General features: G+C 36.2%; 1 protein-coding gene across 1 annotated transcript; it reads right to left on the bottom strand.

Annotated features, from left to right (window-relative positions):
- Nucleotides 1–790: 790 nt before the first annotated feature.
- Nucleotides 791–21,980, bottom strand: LOC144451295 (7SK snRNA methylphosphate capping enzyme-like). Its single transcript, XM_078142098.1, has 4 exons — nt 20,562–21,980; nt 4,943–5,161; nt 2,429–2,555; nt 791–1,452 (listed from the first exon to the last, which is right to left on the bottom strand). Exons 1-4 carry the CDS (start codon nt 21,978–21,980, stop codon nt 791–793), a joined length of 2,427 nt encoding a protein of 808 aa, XP_077998224.1.
- Nucleotides 21,981–23,886: the final 1,906 nt, after the last annotated feature.

The raw sequence follows: 23,886 nt of genomic DNA on the forward strand, positions 1-23,886 counted from the left end.
GGCTGAAATTTTTGTCGTGGCCACCAACTGTATGTCAACTCATGAAGCAATGAACTCTGTATGTCTAACAAAGAGCAGTATAGTAGTGATAAGGTATGTTTTGATTACTGGTAGTACCTAATGAATTAGTGCAGGAACAATGCGACTATCTGTGTCTGCTGTCTTTATGCAAACCATCCTGGCCTTCACTTCTCATAAAAAACATGTGAATAGCACCCCTAGTGGCCAAATAATGAAATCTTTTGTCTTTCCTTTACCTGGAATATGGTGTACAGCATGGAATGGCAAAGTATGATTCTGTAAGTAGAATGCTATAGGTACCTTTTTAATATGTAGTAAACTTTAAAACCCAACAAAACATTTAGAAACTCAGCTTTATGCCTCTTTACATGACCAGGTCACTACACCACACTGGATTCTATCTCTCTCAATCCTCTGAGATTATTTTACAATTCTCAGTGCTGTCTTACTGCAATACTGTTATCTTAGTCACGCTGTGATTAAGTTGGACTATCATGCCATCGCTTGGAAGTAACAATTTCAACAAATAATGTTCACAATTTGTCTAGTCATTGAGATTCTTGTCTTACATCAACATACGTAAATAACTATCACTGTCCTGATTGGTTTACTTCTGTCTATTATCCTTTCCAGCAACCAATCAGGAACTGGCTTCTAGGTGGGATGTAACCTGTTATACTGTTATCTAACAAGTGTATGTTCTGTGTGATAACTTTGTGTCACACATTCTGATTTGTTCTCAGCAAAGGCCTAAACCTTTCATGGCCAATCAGGAACATTCTTTCATCTCAGTTTGTGGAAGTTCTTTGTCATTTGTTTTTGTTTTCGTCTTTTGTTCACACATCATCTCCTTCTCTTTGTTTACTCTTTTCATCTCTAAATGATACTCCTTATGTTTCTCATCTTTCTTCAACACTGAATGGTGCTCCTTATCTTTATCTCCTTTTTTCACCTCTGAATGATGCTCCCTATGTCTCTCATCTTTCTTCAATTCTGAACGGTGCTCCTTATCTTTCTCTCTTTTCACATCTGAATGATGGTCCTTATGTTTCTCATCTTTCTTCAATTCTGAACGATGCTCCTTATCTTTCTCTCCTTTTTTCACATCTGAATGATGGTCCTTATGTTTCTCATCTTTCTTCAATTCTGAACGATGCTCCTTATCTTTCTCTCCTTTTTTCACATCTGAATGATGGTCCTTATGTTTCTCATCTTTCTTCAACACTGAATGGTGCTCCTTATCTTTCTCTCCTTTTTTCACATCTGAATGATGGTCCTTATGTTTCTCATCTTTCTTCGACTCTAAATGATGCTCCCTAGTCTGGCGATGTATTTCATGTTTGTTGGCAGCATTGTGTTGGCTGGTGTTAGATTCTGTCTGAGATCTTGCTTTGTGGCTCTTCCTAAACATCAGAATAGGACGTCGGAAACCTATCAACGTCAAAAAAGAATTACGGTACTTAGTTAATATCAGAGAGTGAGAGTAGGCTGGTAGGGACAGAGCGTCACAGCGTATCTTACAGTCTATATACACAGTATCTCTTTCTCTGTAATTCAATAGAGAATGCAAACATTAAACCTGTCCGATAATTTTTAATATCACCCCCTGGCACACTTTGCCCAAATATGGTAGTAGCACACTCATCAATATTCGTTCCCTAAGTGATTTGGTTTTAATTTTTTCACAATATCTTGACAATTTTGAGCATTAAATAATGTTTCACCGTTAATTTATACATGGTTATGTTAAGTTTCCCTGCCACTACACAGGGAATGCCTTTATAGCTCTGTTTTGCTGACTTTGTCAGTATGGCTTCAGGGCTTGAAATTAACTTCTTTTTTGGACAGTCCTAGCGGGCTACCAATTTCAGAAAATGTTCATTTCAAGCCTTGTGCTTACGGGCCCTTCTAAAGTTTGGCCATTCTGTTGTACAATCTTGGGTCAACAAAACCCAAGGAAAACTGCAGAACCCAAAGAAAACCTGCGTTGTTCAGTAAGGTCAAACCAAGCATCACCCTTCTTACATACAGATCTAGTTACTTTTTAAATCAAAGCCAGTCAGCTCTTGACAGGTTTGAATCAAGACTGCAGTGATAAAGAGACGTACAAGCTAACTACTTGGCCACTGACAAGTCATCAGATAGCAACATAATAACCACCAGTACTGAACATGAATATACAATGATACACTCTTCATCACTCAGACATCTCAAACTGTGACAATATGAACCAGTCTGAGTAAGTGCTAAATTCTAATATCATGTATGTATGTATGTATGTATGTATGTATGTATGTATGTATGTATGTATGTATGTATGTATGTATGTATGTATGTAAAACCTACCTACTAGTGTCAACCAGTCTGAGTAAGTACTTAATTCTAATGTCATGTATGTAAAACCTACCTTTGGCTTGATGTACTGGAGTATCTAACATTTCACAAGTTGTAAAGCCTACTTCCTTGGACAGCAGATATTCCGTGAACTGTTCCGGCTTCAACCTTATCGCGTCATAGTTACGACGGATAGTTTCCTGTGAATGGACAGACATTAATTATTAGATTGAGTTGTTTTACTGAATGCTGTTACAGTGTAAGGTAGATCAAAAACTCCCATAGATAGAATATAATCAAAGCATAATATTGAAATTCCCCTGATGCTTTGTGACCTGTTATAACATTACTAGAACTGCTAGAGAGAGTATAGCAGTTACAGTATACACACAGTTGGTATTCTGTGAATGTAAAACTGAATCTACAATTAGGAAACAGTTTTATGTTCTTTGTTAGTCACACGACTCATTATTGGAATCATGTGACATAAGGAATGGAATCCCACAAGTGTGAAAGTAGAAAACCATCCCCATCCTGGTTTAAAATATAGGTTTGTAACACCCTAATAGATATTGTACACTTCATACCATGTTGACAGCAAAATTAGTCCCTGTCAGATACTTGACATTATAACAAAATATATGGAATTTATCCCCTGGTCATTCTACATCACAACAATGCACATCTATGTCACGACAACATGTGTCTACATCACTGGTTCTGCTGTGTTTGAAATATATGTCAAAACGTTCAAAATTGCCATTACTTTTCCCAATTTTTCTTTGATATTACTGCTGCTGGTATAATTATATTATTCTCCAATATTTTTCTTCATTCAGCTGGAAAATACTCATGACATAAGGGTTGTTACAACTCATCTATCAACTCGTAATGACAAAGCCCCGTTAGGTCACTTGTATTTTCCTTGGCTGAATGAAGAAAAATATCGGGGAATAACATCTCATTATACCAGCTACATTTGGTAGTTATCTGTACATAGTAGTGGTTAGACCTTGCGTTCAACTCTCATTGGATTGTTACCATTGTAATCGGTAAGATAAAATATAGGCCAGGTCAATTGGAATGCACGTACAAATATGAAAGACTTAAATTTTTTAATATTTGACCTATGACCTTACAGACAGGACAGATTGCATGTGTAAGATATAACTCAGTGTTCTCCACGAGGGGTTTTTGAGGGGCGCACCGCCCCTCTGTTTTCATGGACCGCCCCTCTGTTTACAGAACCGCCCCTCTGTTTGCATTCAGCGCCCCTTTGTTTTGGTGTGAACGTCTTCAAGAGATTCTATTCAATGCCGTTAATGAAGGAAGTGAACAGCGACACTGCGTCTATCATCATTTATGAACTTATTTATCGCCTTGATTATAACAATGGTAGCCGAAACAAAAACAGTAAATGTAGTACCGTCGTAAAGTAGAAGACGGTACGTTGGTAGTTTCTATGGCCGGGTATATCAAGCCGGTAATTTCCAAGCCTTCCCGTATACGTAATACAGTACGCATACGATGTACGATGTCACGGCAATTTTCGTATTGTATCGATAAATACGAACAAAATCCTAAAATTTATACATGTTCTTTAGAAATAACTACTCCGGTACGGTTCCATGGTAAAATTTATGTCCTAAATGATCACGTTTGGATGTGAATCGCGATCGTAGTACCACGAGGTAGCTCCGATGTGGCAGCCATGTTGTAAATGTTACTGTACATTTGCACTGAACGCATTCGGTTATTCTTAGCCCAAATTCGTCACATTAAAAATGTACGTATTTCCGGCAAATTTGGATGAAAAATCATTTTCCATTCATGAAAATTAAAAGGATATCAAATTTTAGAGAAATAAAGGAAAATGAATTGTTTTCAATTAATTTTTATGAATGACATGCACATTTACAAGGTGAAACCAACAACTCAAAACTAAGTGATAGCTAGCCTAGAGGTGCATACATGTACATCAACAATGCCATGTGTTGTCACTCCTGTGTGTAAAACATGCTTGCCAACCATTACTATAACATCGTTTGTGTAACTGTCAACCTCCTTCCTGAAATTTTGACATTGTGAATTATGTGAAAGGTTTGGAAATTGGTGATTACAATACATTTCAGTACATTTTAGTTTGCTGAATGAATAAAATAGGAGTTTTTGCTTTTGGAAACTTTTTTCACTTCCTAATATTATGATCTGGAAATATGCTAATGATATGCAAATAAATATGCAAATTAGGGCACCCCTGTATTTTTCTAAATTGTGGAGAACACTGTAACTGGTGCTGGTATACTTGTATTATTCTCCATTATTTTTCTTCATTCAGTCACAAGAATACAAGACTGAAAACTGTCCTGTATTTCATCACTGACTCTACAGCAGGGTGAGTTGGGAAGTATAACATACAAGAAAGTTTGCACATTTGACTTCTAACCTAAACTTTAGATCAGCTTGCATGTATAGCATTTCGAGACTGAAAACTATTGCATAGTTGACCTCTGACCTTAAAGCCAGGGTAGATGACATAAACTGTCCTACCTGTAACCTTAGATCTAGAGATGACCTTTGAACTTACAGTGAGTTTCTTCTTCTTGGCGTATGATTGCCATGATTGTGGTTCCAATATAAGTCGACCTCCTGGTCTGAGTTGTCGATACATTCTCTTGAACATTCGCTTCATTCCGGCATCACCCCAGTTTAGGTGAATCCATTTGGTAACACTGAGACACAGGATCACGTCATACTCTGGTTTCTGCAAAGCTAGCAGGTCATCTTTTTCAAGGACATAGTTACACTGAAATGATAAATAAACAAAAGAATACTCACTTTATTATTAATTCAAATATAACTAGCAATTTTTGGAAATGGACATACATGTATGTAGTTACCAGACATACATGTACATTGGACAGCCTAGGTAGGCCAACTACTAACTGATCATTTTAAAAACTCAAACACTTACAGGACACCCTAGGTGGGCCAACTATTACCTGATCAATTTAAAACCTCAAATTTACAGACATCAGCCAGCCTAGGTGGGCCATCTACTACCTGATCAATTTAAAACCTCAAACACTTACAGACATCAGCCAGCCTAGGTGGGCCAACTACTACCTGATCATTTTAAAACCTCAAACTTACAGATATCGGTCAGCCTAGGTAGGCCATCTACTAACTGATCATTTTAAAACCTCAAACACTTACAGACATCGGCCAGCCTAGGTGGGCCAACTACTACCTGATCAATTTAAAACCTCAAACACTTACAGACATTGATGGGCCAACTACAATGTATAGACTCTCTAGTCTTGGGATCATCACTAGCAGAGAAAGGGATGTTTTGTATGTATATGTATATGTACCGATATCTACCATATAATTATACAATGTATTAAAATATCCTTGTACTGAGCACCCTCATTGACTTTATAGGGCTAACCATTCATTGACATATTCCTGGTACCGCACCTGAGCTTTGTGATAATACAGAGTATTGCAGTAACACGTCAACAATTGGTTAGCCCTATGTGGTCAAAGCGAATGCACAGTACAAAGATATTCAAGTACAATTATGCACTAGATATCTATACACACAAAACAGCCCTGCGATGTGAAGCTCCGAGGACTGTGAGAAAGTCTGGGCCAACTACTACCTGATGATGATTCTAAAACCTTGGTAAAAACACAGACAGACATTGGCAAGCCTACATGTACTCCATGGTATGGGAACATACATGCAGTGTTCTCCCTAGGCCCTTGAAGCGGCACGGCACCGTGACGCTTGGACGGCAGGCCGTGATGCTTGACAATGTGCCGTGACGCTTTAGATCTTGCCCGACATCCTTGTTTATGATATGGTAATGATTACCAGACAGATTTCATTGAAGTTTGCCATCAGTATTGTTTTCGATAGGAATAAAATGCGTAAACCCGCTAATGGTAGTGTGATTCACACTCGGTACAACAGCTTTCGGTAAATCAAAGGCAAAACCGGCCCATCCGTAACGTTGGTTCGACCGTAGAAGCATGTCGGAACTGCCAGATTTTGACAACTATAAAATCAAACGATGCCGTGCCATTTTGCTATAAAGTATAAAAGTTCGACAAACGCATGAAGTTGACATTCAGTGTCTAGTTAATTTTCTATGAGTGACAGAGTAACAGTGATAACACCGTATGTCTCAACCCAAGAGCATGAGCATGTGCATTCTTCAATGTCGTGAAAAGAGTTGAACAGACTAATGTACCTTTCGATAAAGTGGCAATGTTATCTCCGATTATCAGCTTCATGTTCAATTTTACCCTGAAAACACGTTTAGTTTGAAGTTTGACATTGTAATTTGTAGACTGATACATCGTACGACTACGCATGGATTTTCCAATATGGCGGCCATGACGTCACAAACTATCGCGAGTTTTGGAAGTCCTCCATAGGGAAGTATAGTAAGTCTCGTGTATCACGATATTTCGGACTAACACGATGTCTGCTGGTTGCTGTACACAAACTTTTCGTGTTTCGAAAGTCTAATTTATCTGTGGACATTAAGATTTAAATAATTTCAGCTTTCCTAACAATAATAATCAATAACACTGCTTTATGAGTTTCTTTTTGGTGCTAATATTTTGAATTAATAAATTGGCCTTCAACTTTCCTTTGGTCACATGTACATGTACTACTTGTTTGATATTAATTTTATTATGATGTACTTTGATTTTTTGGGAATATAATTATATGTAAATTGATGCTAATTTATGCTAATGAGCCGATATCCTTTCAACAAATCCTGGGGAGAACACTGTACATGTATGCACAATTGAGTGAATATTGGAACCAGACCAACACAGTACAGTACATGAAATCTCACCAAACTTGTACACAACATCATCATATTACTGAGAATGTACAGATCTGTGATTGATGACAAATTTAAGGAAATGATCTTTTGAGCTGTTGGTGTGACTGTTACTTGAGTCTTATTATTGTTGTATCCTGTATACTACAAGTACACTGCTCTCCCCATTCATCATTCTAAAGAGCAAATTTCCTACATTGTACAGTCTGACATCTAGAGATTATTCCAAACATTTTTCTTCGGTCCGCCAAGGAAAATATGAGTGAACTAAGGGGCCATGTACCTCCTCAGTCATAATTTAGGTAAAAATGGCGATTATAAATGTTTTGACTCGTATTTCTAGCACTGCAGAACCAGTGACATAGACTTACATTGCTGTGACGTAGAATGACCAGGGTATATAATCCATATTTTCTGTTCAAAGACAATAATTTGGCTTATGCATGGTATAATATTGTAAACATTCCAAATAAACTCACGCAATCCCCCCCTCCTTTCCTCCTCAAAATACTGATAAGATCAGTGAAAAAATTTGTAAGAAAAGTATGCATTACTACATATATCATGTTGATCAATTCGTATTGTATTCAAGATCTCACAGGAAACCCATTACATTACTTAATCTTCTTGGAGATGAATTACAAACATACATACGCACATGCACGCACACGCACGCACACACACACACACACACACACACACACAACCTACAACATTCTCAACTCCCTGGGGTGTACACATTTCTATACATTCCATTGCTGTCTATGTAGGCACATAGGATTAAAGCATTCACACACAGTAATAACCTCTGTCCTTTCCACACAGACAATTCACATCTACTTACAAATACTACCTGATATCGTAAGAAGATTACTACATGGCTAGACTATTAAGAGTTGCTGGAAAGATTATCTGTGTGTACGTAACTCTGTCTACAATAAATATCACATCAAAGTCTGATATTGTAAAATGCTCTAATTGGTAAGAGAAATTTTTTGGAAAGATTATATTAATGTGTGGGTGTCGATATATCAGTATGTTTTTACTAACATATGCTGCTGCTCCCTTTTAGTGAATGAGTGAGTGAGTGAGAGTAGGTAGTCTAGATCTAAGCGTGGTATCAAATCATCTCTTTACGAGATTCGAAGTCACCGATACTGTAGCACTACACTACAGAGTAGTATAAATATACTTCTATTTCTAAGGCCTAAAAACATTGTTTGGTTCCAGTTACCTGACCCCCACCCAGTTTTTCACTGCTGGCCCTAAACTTTTTTTTACGTATTCAAGAGAAAAAATAATAAACTCGCGAAAATTGTGAAGTCTCGCGAGAAATAGTGGATGCATAAACTGACATCAACTTAAAAAGACAATATAAAACTGTTCTTCCAATCTGTAATGGCTGTACATCTGATGGGAAGAAACCAATAACACAGATACCATATGGAAAACAACGGAAAACATAACTACCTGAACTAGACACTCACACATGAAATTTTTTTTTTGATTCTTCTGTTCTAAAATTCAGCGTAATTGGAACCACACAATTTTTTTAAAACTTAAACCTGTTTTGATATTTCATTTTTTTAGTAAGTTATTTAGTCCATCATGGATCACTGGTTTTAGGTCTTGTAGGTCAATATTTTAGTCATTATCACTGTGAGATTCACGATCTTCATATAATTTTTGTCTTCATGTGTATTTTTTCTTAATCTTAGTGAGATCTTCAAAATTACAATTTTCGACAAGCTTTCCTGGCAACATACATGTAGAATGTGACAAATCCAATTAATGGATGCCTAACCAGTAAATAACATACATGTACACGTACACAGTGATCGTGAATCAATAAATCTTCATATTTTTTTTATAAACTACAGCTCAATTCTGATACAGTTTGAAGACAGACGTAAGACTACTGAAAAGTGAATTTGGTGGCCCCAAATGAAAATTGAATGATTACTGGACTCCAGACCCCTGCTAATTTTAATCAAAGTTTACTCAGAAAACATGCAAATTCAAAGGCTCAATCAGAAACCATGCAAATTCAAAAGTTCAATCAGAAAACATGCAAATTCAAAGGTTCAATCAGAAAACACGCAAATTCAAAGATTCAATTGGAAACCGTGCAAATTCAAAGGGTCAATCAGGAAACATGTAAATTCAAACGTTCAATCAGAAAACATGCAAATTCAAAAGTTCAATCAGAAAACATGCAAATTCAAAGATTCAATCAGAAAACATGCAAATTCAAAGGTTCAATCAGAAAACATACAAATTCAAAGGTTCAATCAGAAAACATGCAAATTCAAAGGTTCAATCAGAAAACATGCAAATTCAAAGGTTCAATCAGAAAACATGCAAATTCAAACGTTCAATCGGTAAACTTTTGTAACTGTAAAAAGTTTAACACTGATGAAGTCAATGTATAAATAGACCCGTGTCTATCAAATGTAGACAATCTGCCTACAAATCAACACAGTTTTACCTAAAATACCTACATGTAAATATTACTCTTCTCAGTTTATTCACTACAAACCCAGAAAGATGTCTGTGCCTCAAGAGATGAACTTGTACTTAAAATGCCTAGAACTACACTTGAATTCTACTGTGTAATTTCCTATGCTCTTTGAATCAATTACCATTTGTTATCTGTTCTACACTAATACGCTATCAAAATCTGTACTTTTTTTCCACAGACTTTACTGTTATTTGTAAAATACCAGTGAACTGCTACATGTACATTTGTATTTGTAAAATACCAGTAAGCACAATTATGATTGATAATTAGGTGCTATTAATTTTCTAATTTATATCATTCTAACAATTTCCTGTTTATATCATTAATCTCATACATAATCTGTATTGGATATTGGTTACAAATTATATTGTACAATGTACTATGCATCATTGTAAACCTCTTAGCCTCGAGTCTTAGTGACAATGCTTAACACTATAACAGATGCTCCTCTACAGATCTTCCTTTATCGCTACGTCAGCGGAAAAATGTGAGCCGACTTACAAAAGTTTGTTTACAGTAGTTAGGCAGCTTGAGACAGGTTAAGAGATACAAAAATGTACAGTTCTAAGATTGTTCTAATTTCACCCATAAAATGTCAGTCACCTGAACTCTGGTTACACAAAAGGACAAAATATGTTTGATAACATCAGGACCTGAGGTATTAAAATGCCCTTCATGACTCAGTTTATAAAATATATATTACTATTGTATTACACTCACAAAGAAGAATAATACTTTATAAATATACTGGTATCTAAAAAAAATTATCTAAAAAACATACACTTCTGTATAATTGTATTTTCCATTAACACAAAACAATTTCTTGTGATGCACCTGACCAAAATTTGGTATTCTTCTATCCCTTGCTGTGTGGTGACTTGCAAAAACCCTCACTTTTATCAGTTTGACATACAATAAAGCCCTTAACAGGCTGTGATAGGAGGGGGCTATAGGAATGGCCTGTCCTTTCATTTTTATATGCTTCTCTCTATCTGTCTGTCAGTGTTTTTGCTAAGATTGGTGAACTGCAGTAACGGAGAAGGAGAATGAGGTAGAAATGGCACTATTTCCCTATAGTCTATGGTAATTTTGTTTGGGAACCAAGGTAAAATGACATGGGAACCCCACTAGATTTTACCTACTTACTACCCACTGGTCTGTGGACAGCCATATCTCAGACACTCATCAATTTCAATCAAACCTGGTACATTTGTGAATGGAAGCAGTGTGCCCTCTAAGTCTAAGCCAGTCTTTCATTGACTAATTTTAAGTGACGCACCAAATTTGGTGTTCCCCTCTTACTACATGTACAAAAAATATATGTGGTGACTCACAAGAAAAGACAGCTTTTCTCATTTTGACTCACAACAACAAAATTAGGCTATCATTACAGGGCACACTGAATGGAAGGTATTAAAATGTTGTCAGGCAAGCGTCAGTGTCATTGGCAGCAGCTTCTTCTAAGCACTCTTCCTGTAGTTACATCTATGGGTGAACACACTGTAAAGGAACCTGCAATTTTTCAGCCATCGATCCAGGAAACAGATGGCACAATGCAAGACTGCATTGATTGATAAAGTTCAATCTATTCTTATGGAATGTATTAGAAACATGGTCTAGGTTCTGATGTTATAGATTTATCAGCAGGTCTGACTTCCATGAAATAAGCTGCCATCTGATATAATTCTTAAAGCATATACATATTAGTATGCATGCACATGAACAATCACTGAAGCATGAAACTGATAGTGTATTGTTTTCATCTGAGAAGTGAACATGATAAAATCGGCACCAATAGCTGGTTACGCAGTACCTGATACACATTCTGGATGAACTGATTTCCCTCTTTTGATAAACATAATACAATGTATGTTGCATCGCTAGTACTACAAAATGTACAGTTTGTACATGTATGCAGGCGCTAATGCCTATACCAGGTTCTTGCCATCACATTGCATCTGGTGTATTTACAATGTATAGGACACCACAGTTCACCTTTGGAAAAGTCTTCAATAATCGTGTAAATGATGCAAAGTGTGTTGTTGAGCACCCCTTGTTACTACATGTATGTACATGTACATGTACATGTAGGTGTTTGTACAAAATGTAGCATGTTTTTAGCAGGGTCCTAGGTGTCCGTTCCATGCTCCTAGATGTCTGTACGTTGTTCCTACAGTACATGTAGGTGTTCATAACATGCTTCTACATGTAGGTGTTTATGGCGCTCGTAGCATTATGACAGCATACATGTATGTGTCCTAGACCACTGCTAATTTGGTAGTCTAAATATAGTGTTTAGTAGTCTATGTGTCCTGGACTACTGCTAATTTGGTAGTCTAGATACAATGTTTAGTAGTCTATGTGTCCTGGACTACTGCTAATTTGGTAGTCTAAATACAGTGTTTAGTAGTCTATGTGTCCTGGACTACTGCTAATTTGGTGGTCTAGATACAATGTTTAGTAGTCTATGTGTCCTGGACTACTGCTAATTTGGTACTCTAGATACAATATTTAGTAGTCTACATGTATGTGTCCTGGACTACTGCTAATTTGGTAGTCTAAATACAGTGTTTAGTAGTCTATGTGTCCTGGACTACAACTAATTTGGTAGTCTAGATATGATGTTTAGTAGTCTATGTGTCCTAGACTACTGCTAATTTGGTAGTCTAGATACAATGTTTAGTAGTCTATGTGTCCTGGACTACTGCTAATTTCGTAGTCTAGATACAGTGATTAGTAGTCTACATGTATGTGTCCTGGGGACTACTGCTAATTTGGTAGTCTAGATACATTGTTAGTAGCATACGTGTCTACATTGTATCTGGCTTGATGCGAATAGGTTGCTAGAACAGTACATGTATGTCGAGCCAGGTAACCAAGTCTCTCGGCTAAGAAAATGGTAAAGGTTGAATTCTTTAAAACCAAATCCAAGAAACAACATTTCCAACATTTTTGTAAATGCGCAATAAATGTAAATTAATCATGCCACCACTTCGTGGCTACTAAAACAAATAAATTTTGCATTCTGAAATAATGAATGATAATTTATAAAGTATATTTTGTAAATAGCACTGAAAAAGATCTAAACATACGTTCAGTGAAGCAATACGGTTAGCAGGTGTGTTCTTGAGAACAAAGAGAAAATAAGATAAAACTGCTTTGAGTTTGTTCAGGAAATGTCTTTTTATCAGCATAATTACATTAATCATCTAGTACCTTACATTATTAATCATACAGCACCTTGTAATATTTCATGCTTATTCTAATGAAACCCCTTCCTGAAACACATAAATCAAATTCCAGTCTCATGATTATTGCATTAATGGTCTGTCTCAAACAAATTGTTCCTGTCCTATGGGGCTCAATAATAATACATGCCAAAGGAGCTGAATAGTTCATATGTAGGTCGAATGATTGATAAGTTTTATGACATGTAAGGCAAACATTCCTATACTGTAGTATATACTAAATATCATTACATTATATATATGTGTGTATGTACCAGAGGTGACTTGCATTGTTGCACGTGCATACTAGCCGTATTTGCACTGCAGTGCAAAACCGAAAACACGATTGCATGTGTATGCAAATGATATGCAAATGAGTACCTGAATATTCATAGTACTCAAAACCATGATCACAAGGGGTATAATAATATGCACTCATTTGTTTTGTGTTTTCTGCTGCATTTTCCCTCACTTTACTAATGAAAGTACGGCCGCAGAGAATACTGCATGCACTTGTACACATACATGTACCCCAAGTACATGTACACTTGCACTCACTCATCATGGGGGTGCTGTCATAACGTTCACATAGTACCAGAGGGCTTAGATGATTGACAACACCTATACAATGTAGTTGCTGGTTAGAACCAAGGAAGAGAGAATATCTAGGTTCTGGTGGCAGTTTTGATAATGTACACGTATACATTGTATGCATATGTACCATTGCATGAAAGGGAAGTGGTATGGAGTAAGCTTATGCATATCACTGGGTCAAACAGGTCATTTTTAAGAAATCATAGGTATGTTGTTTTAAAAAAATGGGTTTCCCCACTTAGACAAGATTGTAAATCATTCCTTGTCATATTCAGTGACAAACAAAATTGAAAATGAAGGGTCATCATCATCAGAGTAATAACACTGGTGCAGGATTCAGATTGAACTTTGACCTTTAGACCCTGGCTGTATACAAATAATGATACACATTACATATTAGTTCAAGGTGGTTAATCTGTAACACTTGCATAGTCTTGTAACCTTATTTTGGTGGGGAACACTGGTATCAGGGGGAGGGGGCTAACACTTTATACATACATTTCTGCACATTGTATCTTTATTATGGGGTGGGGAGGGGGTCAAATACCAGTACAACGATGTAGGGAACTTGTCACACATGTAAAATGATGCATCTTATCAACAATTTTATAAACCCTACATGTATCTCCCCCAATTACTTACCACTGTATGTCCATGATGTGATCACTTTAGTACAGGTCTGATAAATATTTGATCACAGGAATTACAAAAGCTAAGAAAACTCAACTTTTTGTATTGCAGGGCAAAAATTATAACACACAAACTTAACCAAGGTCAGGTAATTTCACAATTGACTTTTAAGTATCATGTTGAAATGAGTAGGGAAACTAAAACTGTGTATCACTCTGTCACTTTGAGTTCCATAATCTCAGTAAGTACTGGGCCTCCACTATTTGGTGATAATTGTTTATTGAATGGGTATTAAATGTGTTTGATGTGCGAAGGACAAACTTCTAGTCCAACTGAAGACTTAAAGTGTTCCATACACTGATACAGCAAAGTAAAACCTATACGATAGCTTTGTCATTGTAATTGACATACCATTACTGTCACGCTGTGCTTTCATTACAAAATTTAGAGAGATGTTTATGGCCTTACAAAACCCTAGAATGATATTGCCTGCAACTTACAAGACATTTCACTTTGCATATATTATTTTGAATATCTATTGATTCATGATGATCACACCTGATGAATTTTAATACATGTGAAAAAAATTGTTGTTGTGATTCTAAACACCCTCCTATTAGTATCAACAACAAATAACTACTGTAAATGCATTTATTTTGGCTTAATTTGGTGGAATGGCAATTAAACAACTTGTCAGGCACAGTTTAATTAATCCTCTTTCTACCCAGGAGGTATTTGTCTGTACACGAAAGACTACAAGTTTGGGAAAAACAGGATAAATTTGAATATTTGTAAATAACATATCTGGCTGGTGGCACATTTCACATGTAAATACAGAAAGAAGACGATCAGTGTACCCTCTAAGCCAATTTGATGCGCCACTGACACACGCAATTTCAAGTGGCGCACAAATATTTGGTCTTCCCATATCTCTTACTATGTGATGACTCACAAGAAATACCAGTTTTTCTCATTTTGACACACAACAACAAAATTTGGCTATCATCAGAAAGTACACTGACCTGGCCAATCCATAAAGTACATGTATGAGAACAGAACTTAATAATTTCCTTGGAAAATGCTTAAACATATTCAGCTAAAAATAAATCTAGTGCATAAAAACATCGGACTAGTGTTAAAAATACATGATAGATGAATAAATTAAAATGCATGTACACGTACTTTGCAAATTTGCAGTTTCTTTGAGAATGTCTAACATAACCTGTGTGTAACCAAGGCAACGGCCAGTTCAGATTAAGATTAAATTTAGGTGAAAAACAGTTCTCTGACAGAGCTACAGAAAGTCAATCCAGAACAAAAGAATAATCACTAATACAAAAACAAGGGATTGAAACATTGGCCTTTAAAATGCTGTCTGATCAATATCAGGAATATAAAGTGGGGCAGTGACCTGATCACAGGTCATGAAGCGGTGAGTGCAGTGGGGATCATGCATTAACTTCCAATCATCTCATCAGATTTGTACCATTACAATGTATCTGACATTCTAAAGGTTACAAAATCTTAGTAAATGAGTACAATTTTTCCAATTTCTTTTAGTAAAATGTGAAACAACACAGGTAGAAATGAGTATTATATCTAGTACTCCGGGCAATTCTCAGCAGCTAACAAATCCTCCTGTGGAGAAAATTACTACATAAGATTTCAAGAAGTCACATGAACAACACAACCACAGTCAGTACTTGTTACTGACAGATAATAGGGTACTGTATGTCAGAATATACTGGAGTTAGTCAGAGAATTAATGGTAGTTTTAATGAAATATGAGAAAGTACAAGTTTCAGAATTGTCATCCTTTGGAGTTCTAAAACCCTTTCAAAACTACATTGTACTTCACTAATAATACGTACATGTAATTTATTGTCATAATTACATACAACTATATCATATGTATGTATCAGAAATTACTTGCACCACTGAGCATACATACATTGTACTAGTGGTATTTGCACTTCATGCATACATGCATGCAAATGATATGCAAATAAGGGCACACATGATTGTTGTACACTGAAAATGATCTTACATGTACACTATTTTTTACTTGCACCACTGAGCATACATACTAGTGGTATTTGCACTTCATGCATACATGCATGCAAATGATATGTAAATGATATGCAAATGAGGGTACACACAACTGTTGTACACACTGAAAACGATTGTACATGTACACTAGTTTTTTTGTGTGGAAATATGCCATTTCAGATAAACATGATGTAATAATAACAGGCCTCCATTCAGTACAAGTTCAAGTGTGGGTACTCAATGATATTTGCACTTGTACACTCTTTGCTTATGAAAGTACAGCCAGACATAGGTACAAGCACTCATGCAAATCCCCCAAAGTACACAAGTGTATGGCACACTTTTAGTTGTAGTCATGTGTCATGAGCCTCTGTCATATGACTTCACTGTGTCACTGTATGACTTTTAATCTGACAGTTTCACAATCCTGAACAAGTTTATTGTCAATGGCGTTTTGAATACCCCTATGAGGACCACTTTTATGTGTTATTTTATGTGTTATCCTCGGTGATTTTTTATCCTTGTATTTTAATATGTACTTGTATAAATTTTTACCCAAATAAAATCATATCATATCATATCAAACATTTCATAATGTGGTCATGTTAGGCCAAAAAAAAATATATCTGGTTCTGGTCAGCACGTGCGTGTGCCCTGAATACCCTCGCGTTGATCCTTTTTCCCCGATAATTTTTGCTTTCCCGTTCCTTATTTATTCCTGATATCAGGAGAACAAGCAGCTGAAATCTACCCTACATGCCAAGACAGCTTAAATGCAAAGCCTAAACTGCTTCGAAGAAAAAGGAAGTTTTTCAAGAGATAAATATGATAGAACAGAGTATGTAAATTGGCAAAAAAATGTGTATTTACTTATTTGCAAAAAAAAAAAATTAGGAAAAAAAAAAATTCGCATCGTCGCACCACTTTAGAAAGCTTACCCTGACCAGAACCAGATATTTTTTTTTTGGCCTTATGTTTACATAGTGCATCATTTTCTTTAATAGAAACGGTATCATAAATACATGCATTCTTTTGTCTTCCTTTTCAGCTTTGTGAATAGCACAGTGTGTTTGCACAAATTACTGTGATACATGTATTTTGGGACAAAATAAATGCTGCCATATGGTCAACCCATATCTCAAAACTTACGGCAACAATGCACTTACTGTATTTTGTTAAGGGCAAAGGTACAAACTACTATCAACATGTATACCTCACATTCTCTAGTCTGAGTAGTCATTTTATATTTTTGGATAGCTTTGAAAATTGTGACACACAATATGACATTTAAAATGGAAGAAACCAGACAAATTTCCATCCATTTCCTCCTACTCTCGCTGTGTAAATGGACTTTTTAAATCTCAGCAAACACTTTCAGGTAAACCTGTGAATAAGGTGATAATTTCAGCAAGAACTAAATGTTCAAAGACTCTGGATTCAGAGTTCTAAATGGAAATTTTTACTCACTGAGTCAAAATTCTCAACAGCAACCCTTACTGTTTTGCTGACGTTGTAATATACTGCTGATGATGCCGACAAGACATGTGAAAATTTAGAATTTAGTCCCAAGAACATATTACTCTGCGAGTTCGAATTTTCATTTGGAATGATAATTTTGATTTCCCTGACAATGTGGCATGGGTTCCTTTACAACTTTTAGCCATACACTAAAAAACCTACATTTTTATATAAACTGTACTGTATGTGTAAATAACATGGAATAAATCATGAGCACTTGATGCTTAGAATTCAAAGTGACAGCTGCCAGGCTTTCCTCAGTGCCTGTAAATGTGTAATACCACTACAAGGCTAACAGTTCTGTTACTTACATATACATTGTTGTAAAAATGACAAATAAGCCTGAATTTAAAAGAGCCCTTAAACATATTTACCATGACAATATCCTTGTTGGCATATCCACAAGAATGGGTTTCTCAAGGTTGTTATCAATGTACAAATGTACACTTTTATTGATTATATCAACAGTCACTGAATCAACAAACCTTAGTAAGCTATTCAAATATCATAATAGATGACCCACATTCCTTAACACAATTTCACAACCATAATTGTCAATTATCTAGACAGCAATATCCATGACGATAAATCCATGATACTGACAATACAATGCATCAGTCATATTACATTTGTTATGGAGGGGGGGGGGGGGAATATTTTTTTGCGTTGGAAACTTTTCACTGGTCTTAAAATGACACCATTATGTTTGTATACAAAACAATATAAAATTTGATATGCACAGCAGGGAGTGAACCCAAGGAGATTATTTACAAATGATTACTGTGAATAGTAAACTATATTTGCATGACAATCATGTGGGTAACTGTACACATTTAACTTGTAATACTATAAATAGAAACTCAGCTGTGTTTAGCTTCCGAAGTTCATTTGGATATTCAACGTTTGAACTTATTTTCCACTAAATGTGTTTTTCCATTTTGCCCATTACTAGCACTAATGTCAATGGTAAGTATGCAAATATACACTGTAATAGCCAAATGTTAGATGAGAGTGTACTAAATGTTCTGAGGTACCCCAATCAAATCAAAATCAGCATTTTGAAATGGGTAATATGCTGACATCTTGTTCACATTTTCAGCATGATCTCGTCTATTTGTGTTAACATTACAGGAATTGTAGCGTTTGCTTCCTGTTAAACATTGGAACAAAAAAAAACAAAAAAAACAGAAGAAAACCCCCTCAAAATTACAGCAAACTCTACTATTATTGCAGTTAGTTTTCATTTTGAGAAGGTGGAACACACTACAGACTATTTACCACTACGTAGGCAAACTGAAGATTGTATAATAATACATTTACCTAGCGTTGGCATAGGCACTTCTCAGGTCTTGAAGGCTCTGTCATTAATGTTGGAGTTAGGAAATTTCCTATTTTTCGCCAGGTAAGGTGTAATTTAGCAGAAAAATCTACCCAACTTTGAGGTTTAGATCTGAATTGCTTCCGTCTATTTGCATTTACGTTACAAGAATTGTAGCATTTGCTTCCAGTTAAACATCGAAATGAAAAAAGCACAAAAACAGAAGAAAAAGCCCTCAAAATCACAACAAACACTACAATTATTGCAGCTACATGTACATCAAAGAAACAATCAAAACAAAATTTTCGGAGACCAATATTTTCCAGGAGAATCACTACACTTCATCTGTAAGGACATTTTGAAATATTTTGAAACAAAGGATTCATTTTACTGACATTTTCTAATTTGGTTCGGTAATTACACAATTGTTACCTTTCAATATTTAATTATATACATTGACTTGCGATGAAAAGTTAATTTAATTTTATGTATACATCTAAATGTATAATACAAGTGTGCAAATACATACATGTACATCTGGCAGTTTTGTACTTGACAGGCTATCTATGGCTTTGAATTCAAAGCCACAAACAGCCACAAGACTAGCACTTTAGGTTCAGTTGTTTATAGAAATGACAAAATTATAATTAACACAACTTAGTGAGATCACATGTGGTCTCCCCAAGTTGTGTATTTCAGACACGCATGTAAACATATACCTTTCTGGGTTTGCTATAAATGAAAGAAATTCACCACTGATAATACACCTACTTTTCTCATTCCAACACCCACACAAGTACCAATGTATATAATAATAATCACACATATTTATATTAAAGACTGATTCACACACAGTGTATTGTACACCCATGATGCTTTCATGAATCACTGGTACTGTCCGTACACAAAGCTGTACTGAGATGTGATGTATATGTTACCAATCGTCATTGTTTAGTTTAGCCATTTTAAATGAATAAACAAATGAATCAATTCTATACTGAAATCTTTCATTCAATGTCTTCAAATGAATCAACAAAAATTGTTCACACCATAAACACGCCAAAGAACTTTTGTCCAGGGCTGGTGAAAACATCATTGAAATGGATTAACTATAACTATAAGATGTGGGTACTTATATCAGAAATTTGGACATTTGCCAGACTGGGTCTTCCCCCGATCCGATCATCCATGGCTTCATTCCATTACCTGATTTCATCATGGCTATTATTGTCAACATGTTTATCAATGCACAGATGACTGCATCCATCAGTCCTTGCCTGATAGCTGATGCCCCTCCCACCTCTTAAAAGTTGATAAACTTGCACAAAAATACAGCTTTTAAGTTTTAGAACACATTTCCTGCTAAAATTTGGGTGAGAAAAAAAGATGAAAGATTTAACGGTTCATTACATATGTAATATTGAAAACTTGATATGTCACAAGACATCCCTGCCCCCCCCCCCCCTAACTTTAATCATACTTACACATTTGAATGACACATTGTGCGGAAACCTTGAAGATTGGTCTGTTCCACTTCGTTGTATAGGTGGGGCAGATATCGGTCCCTGGCACCTGTCTGCAGACACTGGAAATTTCTCACCAAGGAAGGATCTGGATGGTGATAGATAATGTCTAACGTTTTTCCTGGCAATGCTTATTAGATTTCCGTCAATATCAATTCCCATGATACGGTTTGGTTCAAAGTCTCTTGCTACTGTTATTGTTACATGCCCAATATTACATCCAATGTCGAGTACATCTTTATTTTTGAACCAGTCCCTGCTAAAACATCTCAATCGCTCATCTCTTTCACTTTCGACGATTCTTTTCCCATAATATTGATTGTAATTGCCATATTTGAAAAGTTTTTCTCTTTCTCTTCCTTTGTGTTTTGGCAGTATTTTTTGTTCATTACTGGTTTGTCTCCGGACATGTTTTGGAGCCTGCTGGTCCTCTTTCGGTTGCAGTGAATCTGTCCTGAGTAAAGAACGACTCACTTTTGAGCTGGGGTCGAGTTTTCTTTTCCGCTGTCTACCTCTTGGTGATGTATCATCGAATGCATCTAAAACTGGTGACACAATTTTGTCTGCTCGCTGGGTTTGTACTTGATCTTGACGATTATTTTGTTTGTTCAATTCCAAGTGAGTGGGAACTTCTCTTTCATTTTGATCACTTTTCTCAATTTCACTACTGTCACTTGTGAAATCAGAACTTCCATCTTTCTTTTGGGCATCGGTCTTCCGCCTGTGACTGAAGTGCCTTTTCTTTCTTTTGGTTCCAATTTTGGATGGTTCCGTAAAAGACGGTACTATCAGAACAGAATCGTCACCTTCTCCACATTTTAAGTTCAACGGATCTGTGATATCCTGTGGTATTATTACTGGTACAGAATCTTTATTACGAGACGGTGCTGGCGAGCAATACGGAGACACTATCGGCGCATTAGGGTCGCCAGTCACCAAGCTGTTCAGATTCAAAGGGTCGGAAATATTCCCCCCTAATAAAAATTTCATATTTTGAAAACTTCCTGCCGCAGTTCTCCGCCTCTTTCTCACCTGTTGCGGACTGCTAAACTTCGGAACTGTGTTGCTGTGATCACTGGGAGGCGGCAGACTGGTGCTATGGCGACGCTTCCTTGGCGGCCGCATACTAGTAGTTAGCGGGGAAATTTTCAGCTGAGCTGTATCACTGGAATTCTTTTGGGCATTTGAGTTCAGGTCCTTATTGTCTGTAACATCATCACCATGCTCTTCTTCATGCTGTTCACGTTTCATCTCGAATGACCTGGTACTAGTAGCAGCGCCACAATCTTGAATCGGAAATCCAACTTTTTCATGTGGACTTACTCCTGTCCTTATTACTAGATTTGTAGTTTCCGGTCCTGGCTGTACGTCCGATGCCATACTTGTACAACCACTACCACCTCAAACCAACGTCCATAAAAACCGCAAATGTCTAGCGACGTTCGCGAAACGTGGTATTATCGGAATGTAAACAATAGCGCAACAAGTCCAGTAAACGGGGTCACGGCTCCAACTCTCATGTGATTAGCATAAATATGCATAATTCATGAACGACCACCAGCAATGCCCTCGTTTGTACACAAGGCTCAGGTCCGTTTTCGTCTTAATTTACGTCTTCTCTGAAGCAATAATTCCAGTTTGCCTCCAAATACTGTCGAATCTAGTCAAGATGAACCTGTTTGCTGTAAATAGATGTGATATAACAAGAAGGTATTCAAATATTAGGCAAAGTTTTGGAGGTCTTCCTCACACGTCAACGTGCAAGTTACGAATGATTTTTACGGCGCTTGCGTCGACTGTGCTTGGAACTCTGGGTCCACCTCTTTCTAGATCCTATTATGCATTCAAAATGGCAGTCACAACAGAGTTCAAGTTTCGATCATATTTTCGTGTATGCATAACAAATCATCGTTATTTTGAGCCATACTCGACATAAGCTAAATTTTCGTAAAGCAAGACGTTTAAAAAATTACGACTTCCTGTGGCATTCCGCTTTGGTTTATTACTCCGCCAATGTGGAGAAAAGCTCTTTGCAACAAATTAACCAAATTATGTGTCAAAATATTGTTCAAATCTCTTCTTCTCAAATCAGTATTTCTCGACGAATGATTAATGCTTTTGAAAGGAAAAGGTTAATAAATTTGAACGTTTCATCCAATGGAAAAGTTCATAAACCATTTTTAACTTTGTTTATTTCAAACATGAAGTCATGAAACACACATAGGTTCATTTGTCAGAAAGGGCGCCAAAATGAAGCAGACGACAGCTTACGAATACGTCATCATCAGTTGCAGACGGCAGTCACCATCGATCCTACCTACGTAACGTAAAAGCGGCACAAAAAAAGTTTACTGTATGCGTTTGTGTTCGTCTTCCAATTTCTATGACCAAACCAGTTTACCCTTTAAAACTGAATGTTGGAACATTTATGTAAAAGCTAGGTGAGTAGTTATAGCAATCGTTCAACTTCAAAATTATGTAAATTATGGTACCTGAAATTTGTGATAAAATGTCTTGTCTTGACTCACCGTAGCATTCATTATGTTGATAGTAATGATACTTTTGAAATCCAAGATCAGTGAAGTTGAGACCAAAGAAATACTAGATTAATAAATAGTATCTAAAACAAATTAGATACAAGTGTAAAAATGTTGTAATTTTTTTTGAAAAGATAAATGTTCGAACTTCGATGTTATTGGTAGGTAACTTATAAAAGTGAAATAAATGTTGATCGAGTTTACTCAAATTACTGACATATCGTAAATGCAAAGAACACATAACTAAATACTTCGAAACTGCCCTTCTTTTAACAGGCTAGGAAATAAAGAAATCAAGTTTTTGTCGCAGTTTGTTGATGAAAACTAAAGTATATAATGCCAGGAAAAGTACAGAGCGAGCAAATCACGGAGGAAACTACAGGTAAGGAAACGTTGTTACAAACGTGAAAACAAATGCACAAATATTCCTAAGCCATTTTTGACTCCTTGCTTGGGTGTCTTTTTTCTGCTCATCTTTGTTTTGTTATTTGTACATAATGTCATGTTATTTTCTTGATCTTTATTGTGAATAGGTCCGATATCCTCAGTGTTGATTCCAGTTACTGGCCCCTCCTAGTTTTTCTCTGTTGGTCCTAAACATTTTTTGACGTATTTGAGAAAAAAATGAATAAAATCACGAAAATCGCCAGAAATAGTGGATGTGGAAACTGACATCAAGACAATTCATAAAACTGTTCTTCCAATCTGTAATGGCAGTACATCTGATGGGAAGAAATCAATAATACAGA

This window comes from Glandiceps talaboti, chromosome 21, assembly GCF_964340395.1.
Source record: "Glandiceps talaboti chromosome 21, keGlaTala1.1, whole genome shotgun sequence".
In the NCBI taxonomy this organism is placed as follows: Eukaryota; Metazoa; Hemichordata; class Enteropneusta; family Spengelidae; genus Glandiceps; species Glandiceps talaboti.